At 41.8% G+C, this 15,711-nt stretch overlaps 1 protein-coding gene across 1 annotated transcript in view; it reads right to left on the bottom strand.

Annotated features, from left to right (window-relative positions):
- Positions 1-2,937: 2,937 nt before the first annotated feature.
- Positions 2,938-15,711, bottom strand: part of LOC111147038 (ecto-NOX disulfide-thiol exchanger 1) — a 247,468-nt gene continuing 234,694 nt past the window's right edge. The window contains exons 13-14 of the mRNA XM_022502889.1: positions 13,831-13,916; positions 2,938-3,862 (exon numbers count right to left, since the gene is read on the bottom strand). Coding sequence (XP_022358597.1) covers positions 3,731-3,862; positions 13,831-13,916 — 218 coding nt within the window. The 3' untranslated portion in view covers positions 2,938-3,730. The remainder of the gene's footprint in view (positions 3,863-13,830; positions 13,917-15,711) is intronic.

The following is a 15,711-nucleotide window of genomic DNA, read 5'->3' as shown; positions in this document are numbered from 1 at the left end:
GAATATGTGCTGGTTCAGCAAATTCAGAAAGTTCCTGTGTGGGCTCCTTTCATCCATTTGGTTCATTCCATTGATAAATATTTATTTAAAAATAAAAAGTCACGGTATGTCATTTAGACTGAGGATTGGAAAGGTGAGTAAGGGAGCCTGTGGGACTGGGAAAATAGCCATTTCACATATGATTAAAATACTGTGGAAAGGCTGCAGTAGAAATACAGTGAATAGTGGTGGGAACTTTGGAGAGGAGGTTCCTGAGGGGATCAGGGCTTCATAGAAGAGTCTATAATTTTTCTGGGTTTGAACTTTGTGAAGGAATTGGTTGCTTTTATTTTGGTAATGGTATTTTGGTATTTTGTAATATATTTGTATATTTGATATTTTGGTAATAGGCAGTACATGATCACTCATGATTTTATGCCTTGGAATCTTGGATCTAAGATATTTGCAGGTTTTTCAAATATTTCGTGACTTTTTCCCCTAAGGGTACCAGCACACTGGTTCCTGGAGGTGTGAAGACATGTTGGTTTGTTCTCTGTTCTGTTTTTTAAAAATTATAAGCAAAACGACTTTGAGAAATAATTCAAAGTAAATGAGACACATTCAGATCTCTCAAAGAGCTTAGAATCTAATAGGGAGATAAGGTGGAGACAGCTGGGTGGTAAGGGTCTTAAACAGTCAACGTGGGATAGCTGTGCAGGGGCTGGAGAAGCGACTTCATGGGGGAGGGAGAAAAGCATGGTGGGGGAGGGGGAGCATCTTTGCACTTACCCCTTAAGGCTTTGTAGAACTGTGGTAACTAGATACGAAGAAGGTAATTTTATTTGGATAGAAAGATAGGAACAAAGCAGAAAGGCAGCAAATACTTAGTCCTATTCAGGGAAGCAGTAAAAAACAAGCCAGAAAGGCCCTTTGGTGCCAGGTTATGAGGATCTCCAAACTTTCAATGTTCTGCTTATTCTAGGAGTCTAGGAACCATGATTTGTTACTGGTAGATTTGGAAGAGAAAGGCTAGCATCTTCACACCCATTCTCATGTACATGGGATGGCGGAGAAAAAGGAGAGCAAAAGCGGTGATCCAGAAGCCCTGGATGAACACTGGGCTCCTGGGAGGGGTGGGAATACATTGAACTAGAAACATGACACAGTGAGAAGAACATCTTTGGAGTCAGTCAGCTGTGGGTTCAAATCTACACAGTAATCAGCATTTACTGTGTAGACTTTGCCAGATTACTCAGAACTGCTGAGCCTCGTTCTCCTTGTGTGACAAATGGGGATACTGGTGTCTTTATGTAGGATTGTCCTGAGGGTTCAAGATAATGGGGCGACACACATACGTAGACTCCACATGGCCTCAGGTGATCCCTAGGGTACCTTCTGAATCTGAATGTAAAATAAATTTAAAAGTTTTTCCTGCAAATATAACTTACTTCCGTAATTGAAGTTACATTTTAACTCATATATTTCTAGACAATTAATATAATGAATTTCAAGTAGCAATAAAACCACCACAGCCAAAACAGATTCCCCTGGTACAGAAAATTTTCTCTGGGAATTACTCAAATATTTTGAAAGCTGTGTTAACTATTTCAATCCTATACGTTACCATTTCCACCTCAGAACGGTGTGTTTACAGAATGGTGTTCTTTCCGCAGATCTAATCTAAGGTCCGTTTAATTCCTTTTCCTGATCCGAGCTCTGAGTTAGGGTTTTACTCTGTGAATTGTATCCTGCTAAAGTGACTACAGGCACTACTTGAAAGTGTGAATGCACATTTGAAAACCTCTCCCGTGCTTTCCATTAGAAATAGTCTATATTGTGGTACCTTGTATCTCTACTAGATTTTAACTAGCCAGATTATGGAAATATTTTTCTTCTAATTATTCTTCAGGCAAACCTCTTAGGTTTTGTGTTTGATGATGTTTGTATGTGAGGTCATCTCCTTGCTGATGGTTGTATCCTTATTTGTGTGTCCTGACCTAGAGATAAACATGTCAGGATGATGATAGCGGTAGGAATTGGTAGATGGTATTGGAAAGGCCTCTAGTGTTTCAGTATTTAATATGATATTGACATTTAGCTTGAATCCCATAGCACCCTGTTCTATCTTTCCAGTAACCTGGCTCATATTATGTAGAAACCTTTGGGAAAATGTCTTTTTCCTGTTGAACTCTGAGCTCATGAAGGACAGGGTCTTTCTTACTCATATCCGTATTCACAGGATTAGCACTGAGCCTGAACAAAACATGCAGGTATTCATGGGAAGCATGACTAATTTATCAGGGCTCAATAAAAAGATCCTGAAGACAATAATTTCCTATGTAATAGAAAATTATGAACATATTTTCAGAATTTTGAAGAAGATCACTATTGAGTAATCTTCCTAAAAAAAAGTTTCATTTAAAATTAATATCTTGAATACTTATCTTTTTTGTGATTCTTATATAAGAAAGCAGGAAGGAGATACAGTTTAAAGCTCTATCCTACTTGTAATTAAATAGTGAAAGCCCAAATTCTGACTAAACTGTTGACTCAAGTGTGAATTCTTTAATTCCTTTTCTAACTTGTATGTTTTCCAGAGAACATACAAATAAATACATCCGGGAATTAATATTAACTAATTGGCTCTTTTGTACTTGCCTTGCAGACAAAAAACAAAGGTAATATTTATATTGATTGTATTTCGATTGAGTTGTTGGTATTTTAAAATGCTGTGTACCCTAATGCTGTATAATCCTCTTGTCTTGGTACTTCCCACCTTAGTTTTTATAGATTTCTGCTTGAAATAATGTTTTGTCTCAACGTCCTTCATGTAGACAATCATTTAAATATGGTGGGATATGAGATGGAACTGAATAATGGTGAAGAAAGGTATATCAAAGAATAACTTGCAAAACCTTTATGGCAGAAGTCATTTATTGAAAAAAATTAATATCTTTGCTATAAAATTTGTAACAGGAATATTTACTGAATGTTTATTTTGATGCATAAACCTGAATATTACATACCAAGTACAAGACAGCAGCACTAGCTTTCCTTTATTTACATTTTATGAAAATCGTTACGCAGTCCATGTTAAAAGAACTTATGATGGAGAATTGTTACATTAGAAAAATAATATTCTTGATAAAGCATTCTCAAGGAGTCCAAGGAGTCCAATCACATTTTCTGCCTCTTCAGTAAGGCAAAAGTCCCTGGAATAGCATATAACTTAATTTACAAAATACAATAAATGTTCAGACACATATTCAAGTTTCCTTTTGGTATGATTTTTCCTCACTGTAAAATTACTTCTTATTTTTATTTTTGTTTTTATTTTTTTACTAAAACAAAGACTTTCAGGAAAATGTCATTGAATGATTTCAGCTATACATTACATATACAACTGTGCAGCCTAGCGACAACCATTGCTACACCGTCATTAACTTTAAATATTTTGCTGGGTGAGCTATTCTCAAATGTATCATATTTTAAGATTTTGCCTTCATTATGACTGTGGAATCGTTGGTTTTCATAGGAAACAGATCTGTCACAGTATGAAGCTTTGTTTTAGGGAACTGGTACACAAGCACATTTCCACTCACAGGAGAACGCCACAGATGTAACTGAAGTCGGGCCCCGACGGCTCCACAGGGGCCCCAGGCCGGACCATCCCCAGCCTCCAGTGCTCACACTGCACAGCCCTGGCCCTGTCAGGCGCCTTTGTTTCCAGAGACTTGCCAGCTCTTCACAGTTAGGTCGTTTTAATTCCTTCAAAGGCACACAGCTTCCACCTTTTTTCCAGTGTTGCTCCCACGCCCGTGAATTCCTGTTTAAACATGCGTGGCAGCCTCATCAGAAGCATCTCAATTTCGTTTGCAGATATCTGTTAGAAAGGAAGAAAAGTCACTTTTGGAGACAAGACTCCTCAGGAGGCAAGGGGTTGGGTAGGGATGCACTTGCCCAGGGAGATAAATGATATGACTTGACTGTCAAGTCATGTGCTTGGGAGAGGAGCGCTGGTCAGGGGCTGGATGGGGCTGTCCTGGTCTCCAACAGCTGGCAGGGCTGGGCAGGAGATGGGGTGCAAATCTGAGGCTCACCGTTCCTGTGCATGGCTAGCCTACTGGGTAGTGTCATGCGTGAACAGCACTCCCCACCCTGATGTAAAAGGATATAAGAATGGGATTTAAGAGGGCTGAGAGCAAGTTCATCACCACTCCTGGTGCCCCCATCCTCTTCAAAAAGGACAGCGCTTTTAGCTAACTCAGTGAGGGCCAGTGGGCATCTGGGTAGATTTCTGGCCACCCTAACTTCTCTTTCTTTAATTTTCACAGAGACCAGAAGATCATACAGGTTTAGAAAGAAATGAAAACCCAGAACCTACAACCTGAAAGTCTCAACATCCATTCTTAAAGTTCAGGTAGTTTTTTAAAAAAATTTTTAGGTTTTATTTAAGTAATCTCTACACCCCATATAGGGCTTGAACTTGGAACCCTGAGATCAAGAGTTACATGCTTTTCTGACTAACCAGCCAGCACCCTTCCAGGTAGTTCTTTATTTCTTCTTTTAAATTAAAAAAAATTATTTGAAGATTTTATCTACTTATTTGAGAGAGAAAGATAGCCAAAGAGAGCACTGACTGGGGAAGAGGGGGAAAAGCAGGCTCTCTGCTGACCGGGGAGCCCAGTGTGGGACTTGATCCCAGGACCCTGGGATCATGACCCCAGCCAAAGGCAGATGCTTAACCGACTAAGCCACCCAGGAACTCCTGTCCCCACCCCAGTAGATTTTTAATGCAGTTTTTTTCTTCCACCAGTTTTTCTTTATTACATACATTTTTATACCACTAATTCATTTTACCTTAAATAAAGGGCAAATAGCCATAATCCTTCTGATTTAACAGTCATTGTTCTCGTCTTCCTGTCTTTGTTTCCCAGCCCATGTGCTTGCATGGGGATCTCCTATAGCAAGGTGGCTAAGACCCTGGAACCAGGGGGCTAACATTTTTGTTTGAATACTGTGTCTACTATTGTTATGAGTTAAATGACTCCAACCAAGATAATTAGTCTCTCTAAGTCTCAGCAAATGGGAGTAACAACATGTAATAAGGATGTATGAAGACTATTGGCTTAGCATAGATTTAGCACATAGAAATGTTTAATGAATCAGACTTATTATTTTTCATGGTACTATCACTGGATAGATATCATTTTAGAGTCTACATTTTCCATTTAACGTTTAAATGTTAAACTTACTTAACATTTATTTTTAAAGAGGGACCAAATAGACCAGGAAGCCAAATCAGTTCATTTAATGTTCACATGAAAAAGATTTCATATGATATTTTCAATATTCCTAGGCCTATAACCAAACCAAACAAAACAAAACAAAAAAGCAAAAACAAACACACACACAAAAAACCTTCCGAGGCAGACCTGAAAGTTGAAGTAAATTGCATTCTGAAATTTTTGTGTGAATTATTTTGAAATCTGAATGCATTTTCCCCAAAAACCTTGTTTGTTTTTTTTTTTTTTAAAGATTTTATTTATTTATTTGACAGAAATCACAAGTAGGCAGAGAGGCAGGCATAGAGATAGGGGGAAGCAGGCTCCCTGCTGAGCAGAGAGCCCGATGCAGGGCCCGATGCAGGGCTCGATCCCAGGATCCTGGGATCATGACCTGAGCCGAAGGCAGAGGCTTTAACCCACTGAGCCACCCAGGGGCCCCTTCCCCAAAAACCATGTTAAAGGGATTATTAGATTGCCAGGTCAGCCCACAAAAGCCTATTAAACAGATGATTAAAAGGTTGCATGTGATTTTTTTAAACTTTTTCTTTCAGTGAGCACTGTGCACAATGCCTTCACCAGTGTCCTCATTCCACTGTCACAGCACTCCTATGACATACATGGGGCGAAAATGTTAGGCTCTATCTTCATTTTATAGCCAAGAAAGCAGAGTGAACTACAGAAGGTTAAGTGCTTTTTCAGTGAGAACTGGGAAAGAACCCACCGCTTGTGCCTGGGAGCTAGGCATTGGTATGCTTTACGTGCTCCGCATGATTTCAGTAAGCTGTGGGTGAAGAACCGGGAGTGTAGTGCTTTCTTTTGAAATGTCAATCACCTGGGGTTCCTGTTAAAAAACTCAGATTCCTTAGCCTCTTCTCTGGAGATTCTGATTCAGCTGATCTTGGGTGTAGCTCATAGACTCTATTTTTGATAATCATCCCAGGATATTCTTAAGATCAGGTATATCTGGGTTAAGAATGGGGTTTTAAATCAGACAGGTTTGGATTTTAATCAGGCTTAGGCCAACCTGTGTAACCATGAGCAAGTCATTTAATAGCTGTAATTCTCAGTTGCTTCATGTGTAGAATAGAATTAATCTCTCAGCCTGATCGTGAGGATTATACATGAAATGTACCCTGGTGCCTGGCACGAGACACTTTCTCTCTCTATACGTACCAGACAATGCTGATAGAATACGACACTGTTACCAACCTCTTTGTGGTAGGTGGGTCAAGCTCTGTGCTCCTAAGCCAAAGCAAACAAACACAGAGAAGTGTGTAGTCAAACCCACTTTCACTTGGTCCAGAAGGCAGTTTTCTGAAGCCAAGTTATCCTCTTAACCTCCTTTCTTTCCTTTGGAGGAGGACGGTCCAGGTCGTCTACAGTAGGCTCCGGTCTCCCCTCAATTCAGGTGATACCCCTGAGAGGAGCTGTCCTTCCCCAGATCAGGCAGAGCCACAGAGAAGCTGCCAGAGCCCCAGGTTAACAGCCAGCCCATCTCAGGTTTATTTTCAGGATAACCATCAGTTGCCTTGGAAAAGTAGGGAAAGGAGCTTTGTGGTGTTCATTAGGGAGGGGAGAAAAAGCTAAATTCTTGAGGGTAAAATAAAGTTTCGATGTAAAGATAACTCTATCTGTGCAGGCAGTGCACCCTAGCAGCCCTGTAGCTGATTGGGAGAAGTGTGACAACTCCAGACTCTTGAAAACACTTCTGTTAATTCTCACTATACTCTCATAAGACAGGGATTGATTTACAGATGAGGAAACTGAAGTCCAGATAGATTAGGGACCTTGTGCAGGGTAACCCAGGCACTGAGTGGAGCTGGGCTGCAGATCCAGACTCCTTGGCCTTGTTCTCAAACACTGATGCCAGCCGCCACGGGGGGCGGGGGACTGTTTCCCTGTTGGGGGAAGGGGTTTGTGTACTGGAGGGCAGGTCTGTGATGAACAAGACTTCAGAGTGTTATGAGTATCAGTAACGAGAAACTGAGAATTCCCAGCTCAACCAGCTCAGACACATTCCAGTGCTAACGCTTGGATGCCCCCACAAAAACCTTCACCAAAATAGCCAGCAGATGGTGGGGAATCTTGTTTTCCACAGTGCCTTTTGACCCAAATCTAGACTAGAACCACAGAGGAAGCTGGAGTAGCCTGCTGGAGGAGAGAGGCAGCCCCCACTTCTCGAGTCCTCCCTGGGGGGCCAGGTACTGAGCATGAGTGTAATGTGCATTCATTCTCTCAGCTCTTTAAACCCGTGAACAAACTCCTCACTTGCTGGAAGAAAGGAATGTGGAGGGAAAACATTTGGAATCCAGTCATGGAACAACCATTAACCAGCTTCATCGACTTGTCTAAATCACTTAATCTCTTTGGGTGTTCCCTCATTTGTAAGACAAGGGAACTGGAAAGAAATCCCTGGATGTTCTAAGATCTTGGATTTGGGTGCCGGCCCCGCCATCTGTTAGCACCGGCCTTTGGGCAAGCTACTTAAAATTCATGGGACCGCTAGGTTGCTGCAGAGCTCTCACACTAACAGAATGGGCTAGATCTCCTGTGTGCTTTAAAGCACAAATGGCAACTGATAAATGCAGTAGCACATGCTGTGCTGCGGTACTCTCGTGAGTGCTTCTCATGTAGTCAGTCATTTATTACACATGGTAGTCCATAAAACCCATTTTACAGAGGGTAAAACTGAGGCACAAAGATGTTAAGTAAGTCACTAAAGTCCCCACTAGTAAAACTGGGATTTGAAATCCTTATGATTACTTAGTTTGGATGATCAATTAGCCATTCCTTGGATTTTGCCAGAGCCGGAAATTAGCATAATGGAAATGAGTGTCCTGAAAAGTAGTTAATGCTGAGTGGCTTTTGGTAGTGCAAGGTAACCACCTGAATATGGACAGGGATGTGTCACAAATACAGACGAGACCACCTCAGAACTATCCGAAATCTCCATTTAATAAGGCTCAAAGATGAATTCCAGAGCATTTCCTTAAAGATGTTTTGTATCTCATGCCAGGGGAAAGATCAAGGAGAAACTGCTTTTAAGTTAGTTTGATGGTTTTTAAAACTTTCTCTATCCTGACAGAATAACTTCGATGATATATCACATTTTGGGATTTTTCAAGACAAAGAGCGAATTTAATTTGTCCTTTTTTTTTTTTTTACCCTGTGGCCAAAGAGTTTTTACTTTTGCCTTGACAATATCCTTTATCTTCCTACCTATAATTTCTTGGTTTTGAGAACTGAAAGAGTCCTGGAGTCCTCACATAAGACAAAGCAGCCAGATCTCACTGGTTAAGCTCTGAGTGAGATGTACCCTAACCTGTCCTCAAATCCATTCTGAGCTCAGGAATTCTAAGTGCCTGTCCTGGGTGGAGGAGGCCACTGGGAGTCAGGGAAGGGGGTACTCGGCCAGCAGGTGATGTGGGGCTTTGGATGCCAAAGCCAGCCCTGTTTTGAAGGTTCAAATACACGTGGTTGAGAGACCTCTGTATGGCATTACCATCTAGGTTAGAGACCTGTGCTGTGCCTGTAAAATCTCATTTACCCGTACACCATGTAGTCGGTGCTCTAGAAAGGGGACAATGGTCACAGATGTGATGCTTTCATTACCCGCTTCCTCAGCTGGCTGTTGTCCCGAAAAAATTGGTGGTCTGTGTATTTTCAGTCTTTGATGTAGTCAGTGGATCCCTGGCCACCTCTGTTTTGTTTAAAATTTTCTAATTCTGACATCTGTTCTTTTAGAAAGGATTGATTTGTTCTAATTAAGGGGCGAAAAAAAAGATGAGAAGGAATAAAGTCTCCATGTAACCAAGGGGCTTGTGTGCTGCTAACACTGTGGAGGTAATTTCTAAGATCTGCTTGATTTATTTTCTGATTTGCTGACTCCAGCCCAAGCCCACTGCTTCCTTGCCAGGCCTCTAAGCATGTATACAAATTGACACAAGCAGACATAAATCAGTTTTATTATGGGGTTGGTTGGCTCCATGTCCCATATCAGTCAGGCAAGAGAAGCTGAGTGATAAGGGGTTCTTGTTTGAGGCACTGAAAAGACCTGGCATAGGCTTTGTCAAGGCTGAAGAGTCAGGGAAGCCAATTGCAAAACCAAATTTCCTTCCATAGGATAAACTGTTGGCTTTTAGTGCACTTTTAAATCTTGTTCATTCTTCATATCCCTGGGCAACGCATGGCATCAGCACACAGACTCCTTGCAGTAAACTTTTGCAGAGAGAAATGTGGAATATGGATGGAGAAAGAAGAGAAGGGAAGGGAGGGAGGGAGAAATAAGGAAAGAAGCTAAACGTAAGTAAGGAATTATGAAGACAGAAGGAAAGAACTAGAGAGAAGAGGAACGGGGAGGGAGGGAAGGAGGAAAAGAAAGGAAGAAGATAAACAGAAGGAGGAAAATGAAGGATCTGGATGGAAAATGAGAGGAGAGAAGGGAGGGTAGAAGGTGTAAGGTGGGCCGGCCCTGGCGACAGCATCCCAAAAGGAGGTGTGAGAGTGAGCGCACACTCAAGGATATCTCCTGGTAAATATGGTTCACAGGGACTTCAACTTCACCCTTTTCCAACTTCTGTCCCACTAAAACTCTGCCTGCCCAGTGTAGCCCTTCATTAGTTCATGTCTGATTATCCAGTTATTCCCATAAATATTCTGGCATTTCCTCAGACTACAAACTTTTTGAGAGTATGTTCTTTCTCACATTGCTTTTGTGCTCTGGCCATCCCTGTTCCTCCCTGATCCCTAGGACATGCTGGGTTCACGAAAAGCAGGGAATTATCCCAGTGTTCACTGGGTCCCTGGTAACCTTGTCAGTTTTTCCTGCTGTGTGTGAGCAACTTCCTGTTTATTCTTTACGTAGCCAAGTACTGTTACCCCCAATGCTTCATTTATCATGTGTTTTCCAGAGGTGTTGTCATATCTAAAAAACACACTCATTATAGCCTAAACAATAGAAAACTCACTCATTCGTTAACATACTATGACAGGTGGCGATTTAGGAGAACACTGGAATATACTTAATACTGAAGACTTTTCAGAGTGGAGGGGGGAACCTTAAAAAACACCACCGAGAACGTTCTGTCTACCCTTACTGCCTAACTATAGTCTAGGAAGGAATGCTCTCCAGTTATGGCAATTTGGATCTCCTTGGAACTGACCAGATATTTTAATTTTGTGTTTCTAGAGGTATGCTCTTAGTACAACATGCAAATGGCTTGCTCCTCTGGTGGGAAATGTACACGCCTATGGCCCCCAAGCCCATCAGTGAACAGTGGTATCCTGTCAAAACAACAGGTCTTTGTAAATCCTCCAGTATCCACAGCCATATTATGTTGAATCTGGTTTTCAGAATCAAATCTACTTGGTGGGCGTGGGGAGGAGGCTATACTTATGTAGAGGGGATAGGCAGACACATTTAGGAGAACTTAAGTCTGAAAGAATACGTAAACTGGGGGGAAAGCAGAAGAATGCTTCCTCTTGACTGTAAGACAGGATATGCTCATCTGCTAACGCTCCACTAGATGTGACTTTCTTGCTACTCAGGGTCAGGGAGCGGACTTGAAGGGCTCCGGGCTGACCTGGGGGTTCTCTGTATTGATCAGAAACCATTTCAGGGTAGTGCTGCCTTTGAAGAGCTTACCTGCCTGCACTCAGGGCACAGTTTTTAACTCGGCAAAGTTTTAGGAAGCCATCTCCCCCCACCACCCTTCTCCCACCTTCCTCTGAGTGAATCTTTGTGATGTGGTCATAGGGTGACATTCTGCTATAAGAGGGCTAAGTGAATGCGAGTGGACGGTTTAGAAGAGGCTGAGAAGAGAAAAATACGCAAATATCATTATCAAGAGCAGGAATAATATTTAACTGGAAAATGGCCTATTACTGGGCTATACAGTTTTAGGAGCCATGTGCAGTTCACATGCCCATTATAATTTAAATTAATTCCTGGCTCTCCTTCCATTTCTAATCATTCTTATACTCATATGTGGCCTTTGGGGAAATCCTAATAAAATCAGTTCCATTACAGGCTGGATTGATTGAGCCTGCTTTCCTTGCTCTCGTCAGCACTGGAGTAGCCAGAACCTAAATGTTACTTTATAATTGTCATAATGGTGATGTTGTCCAGTGTCAAACCGGGTTGTTCTAATTGGAATTTTAAAAAACCCATCCGACTAGAATCAGCGAACCCTCCGTGTGTCGTTGAGGCTAAACTGAATCCATTGCCTTCATGCAACATTAACCAAAACTTAGTGGGGTCTTGGTGACCCCCAACTCCTTCTGATTAACCAGAGGCAGGTGCACCAGGCCGTTGCACTGGAAAGCCTCTGAGTCTGTGGGCTGGTGGTGGCTCCACGATTCTGAGCCTTCTGGCAGCTGATACAAGGACAAGGCCCTGGTGGGTACTTAAAGGGCAAACCTCTCATTATTTTGTTTTCTGCTTAAAGCCCTGAGGATATGGAATTCCAGTTTAGAGCAATAATTTGGTCTGTGGATTAGAAAGTCTAAATATCCCTTCAGCCTCACTGGGATAGAAAGAATATTTGGTCTAATTGCTGGCATCTAGGAGTTTTAGAGCACTTTTTCTATATAGTTTTTACTTCAGGCATAAGGAAACAATGTGACAGCTCTGCTGAACATTTCATTCAGGAGATGGAGGGCTGTGTGGGGAAGACCCTATGTATTTCCTCCACGAAGGAAATATTTTCCTCATTATCTCCTAAAATAAAAGTACCAGTCTGAGATAAAGTAGAATTCCCTTTAACTGAATTCCTTCCAGAAAGGCCAATCATCTAATGGTCAGAGACCAGGGGTGTGAATTCTTTCCTCAGAGACTACAGAGAGAGACCACACAAATTTTGCCTGAACAAATGGATGATGGACACTCTGTTCTGATGGTTAGAATAGAACAAGATAATTCATTATTTATCACCCCACCAGGTGATTTTACACCCCTCCCCCCGGCACACACGCACGCGCGCACACACACACACTCATGAACTCATGTATATACTAAAACAACAACTGCTTCCCGACAAAGGCTTCCCACTTGGGATTTCCAGGAGGGGAAGGAAAACAATGTCAACAAGGCAAGGGAAGGATAATAGCAACAATAGGAATAATTTCTTGAGGACTTATTCTATGCCAAGCCACTCTGGTGAAAGCAGTATTTCATTTAATCTTCCAGGCAAAGGGAGGGTTGATACTAAATGAAACTGGTGAGGGTAAAAAGCAAAGAAGCCCTTCAAGAATGCTTAATTTCAACGAAGTAAGACGGTATAGCTGACCCTCATTTTATCTGAATTAACATAAGCATTTTCTATCCCTCCCTGCCCATGAGATGGAAGGCCACAAAGAAGACAATAAGGTGTGTGTGAACTTTCAGAATCTTATAATCTTCTCACCCCCTTTCACTCTGTTTTGGTTTACCCTATTACAAGCTGTGAGAGATGAAAAGGGCATGAATCCCTGTGACTGAAAAATACTTTTTGTTCCAGATGATTCTCTCAGAGGGGAAGTATAAGACCCATTAGAAAGGTTAAGCAGTTGTGGGATCATGAATTGGTAAGATAATTTAACTCCAATTGAGAGCATAGTGTAGTCATTTAATTTATACTGGCCATTGAAGATTTAGAATGGCTTGTATGTGTGCGTAGTCAGGGTCACAGAACTGCGGGCCGGGGTCCTGGTCCTACACGTCCCATGCACTTTGTTGTACTCTGTGCAAGGGCTTATTTCCATTTTCCCTCCCAGCAGGACATTTAACAAGCGACTCAGTGGCTGCCTTCAATTCTCTGCTTCTCTGTCCATCCCCTTCCAAGGCTTTCCTCAGCAATGCTGCCTAATGACGTGACTTTATTTCAACAGGGCCCCCTCTCATTGTTCACTGGAATTTGATATAGAAATTGATATACACATTGAACCCTTTGTGTCTTTTCTCTTTTAGAACACAACTACTGCAGTGGGTTAGGAGCATAGCTAATTTGCAGATGAGGCCGACTGAGCCTCAGAGAAATGAAGAATGATGTCCTGACTCTGGGCGTCACCCTTGTGGGGGGCACCACTGAGAATAACTTTGTGGTCATTTTTTCCATTTAGAGAATAATGCTGAAAAACAACCATTAATACCGTTTTCTCGAGAGTCCTATCAGATCTTTATGTTATTTGAGGTGATTTTCCCTCTATCGTGGGGAGTCTTTACCACAGAATCCTGTGAGAATATGGTCTCAGGATAATGCCCCATTAGCCACCCTGACCTGATTTCTCCCTGTTTCGGGAACTTTCAGGCCAACCTGTAATTTTCAGTCCCTCATATGCTTTTCAGAGTAATTTGGCATCTGCAGAAAGTCCTTGTCATTTTAGATAACTGCTCTTCTTTCTATAAAGACAAAAGCAAGTGAAAAGAAGACAGCTATCTGCCCAAAACGGAGGTCCTTGTGGAAAAGTACTGATGAAACTCCAAATGCTCTTCTATCCCCAAGGCTGCTCCCATGGGCCCACCTGCAGCCAGCAATCAACATGCTAAACCTTAGCAGTGCGGGTCCCCCGGAGAAAGAGAATTTACCTTGGAGTCCAGCTGCTGCATGTATGACCAAAGGTACTCTATATTGGCTCCAAAAGGATGGACGTGAAGAAATGTTGATATGATGCCTGAATTAAAGAGAAAAACAATGGACATCACTGAAAGGTAAGTAAGAGTCGGAGTCAAATAATGTCGTCTAACCCCGTAATGGTTTCATCAGGCTGAGTTACGGTCTCACCACTGTAACAGCACTCAGCAAGCACTCAGTAACAGCCCGTAACGAAACAGTCCTAGAAACGTGGCGAACAGAACACTCTAGCTCCTGGAATGATAGTAGTTAGAAAAGCTAGGCTCAGAGATAATATATAGATGAATAAAGGTATTTGCTAAACAAAGACTCCTGGAAGTATTTCAACTACCAATTTTATGCTTGATTTACCAAAATAAAATTGTAGTTATTGGGAGGATAAAATTCTCTTTTCTTTCCCTCGGTGGACTTTGCAGTATGAAAATGGCTCATACAGCTGTGTCAGAGATTGCACGGCCTCCGATTTCGCTGATAATTACAGCTGCTAGTTACGAAAAGTATTTAATCCATATTTCCCCTAACTGCCACTGAAGGAAGCCCAGATCCTTTCTGAAGCCTTTATTCCCCCCCTGGTTGTTGCTGCTGTGTAAACAGAGCCAGCTCTCCCTCTCTCCTCCTCGCTGCTGTAATTTATAGGATCGTTTAAAAAGGCCCGGGAATGGATGGTTTGGCTGGAGTCTGATTCTAAATCAGAAGTCTTTTCAATTGTGAAAATCAGCTGTCAACATGGTACTGACAAATGAAAAGCGGGGTATTCGGTGTCAGGGCTGAAGTAAAAGCATTCCTGTTCTCTCCTTCCTGCTCCCATATCCAAAATCAAGACTCCATAGATTGTACGCTGCTGTTTGCTAGGAAACTGTGTTCAGACTGACATTTTTTAAGTTCTAAGTAGACTTAGAGATGAATTAAATCTGAGGATAAGCCCTCATGTTGTTTATTGGGCCACTTTGATGCTTGAGAGGCAGAGGTCAAGAGAAAGACCAGCACTTGTCTGACGTGCAGGCAGGACGAGCCCTCGAGGAGACGTCACTCTTGTGTGAGGTCTGGGAATTGCAGGGGGACCTTGGGTTGATCTGGGATGGGGTCTGTTGGCCTCCTGATCTCCTGTGTGATGCTTGGGATGCTCTGGGATGAGTGTCCGTTTTCAAGCAAAGCTCCCAGTTCAGCCTTTGTCTGAGGATAGAGAACCAGCACTCTCAAAGACCTGCCCTCAGAACACTGCTTCTGTGAGGTTTGTAGTGGTTAACAGAGAAATGAGGAAGATGGAAATAATTCATTATTTCTCCATTATGCCAAAACCTCAGTTTTTAGAGACTGACCCCATTTTTCTTGAGATATAAAGAACTACCATTTTATTCTGAGATTATGTTCTTCCTTTTTTTGCTAAAATGCCCTTTGATGAAATAATGGCCATGTAAAAGGTACTAATGGCAGTTTTAATATCTTTAAGTGGCGAATAGCTATTTTAATATACTTAAGTGGAACTGTTTTGTTCCCCTCCTACCACTTTATTTGTTAATTTATATTTTAATTTTACAGACCTGGCAACTACTTTCCTGTGTTTCTGAGGTTCTCAAATCCGGTGAGGTGGCACAGTAAGTGATTCTGTTACTAATGAGTTAAAATACAGAGGCTCATGAAGGACTTACTTAAAAAATAAGTTAGAGGTATTTAAACAATAACACGTATTTGCATTTATTAAGTGGGAGAGGGGGCAGAATTCTTTTTTTTTTATTTTTTATAAACATATATTTTTATCCCCAGGGGTACAGGTCTGTGAATCGCCAGGTTTACACACTTCACAGCACTCATCATAGCACATACCCTCCCCAATG

Source organism: Enhydra lutris, unplaced genomic scaffold, assembly GCF_002288905.1.
Source record: "Enhydra lutris kenyoni isolate GAN:26980312 unplaced genomic scaffold, ASM228890v2 scaffoldscaffold15, whole genome shotgun sequence".
Taxonomy (NCBI): domain Eukaryota; kingdom Metazoa; phylum Chordata; class Mammalia; order Carnivora; family Mustelidae; genus Enhydra; species Enhydra lutris.
The sequence above is the reverse complement of the archived record's forward strand: the minus strand, read 5'-3'. Positions and strand labels throughout refer to the sequence as shown.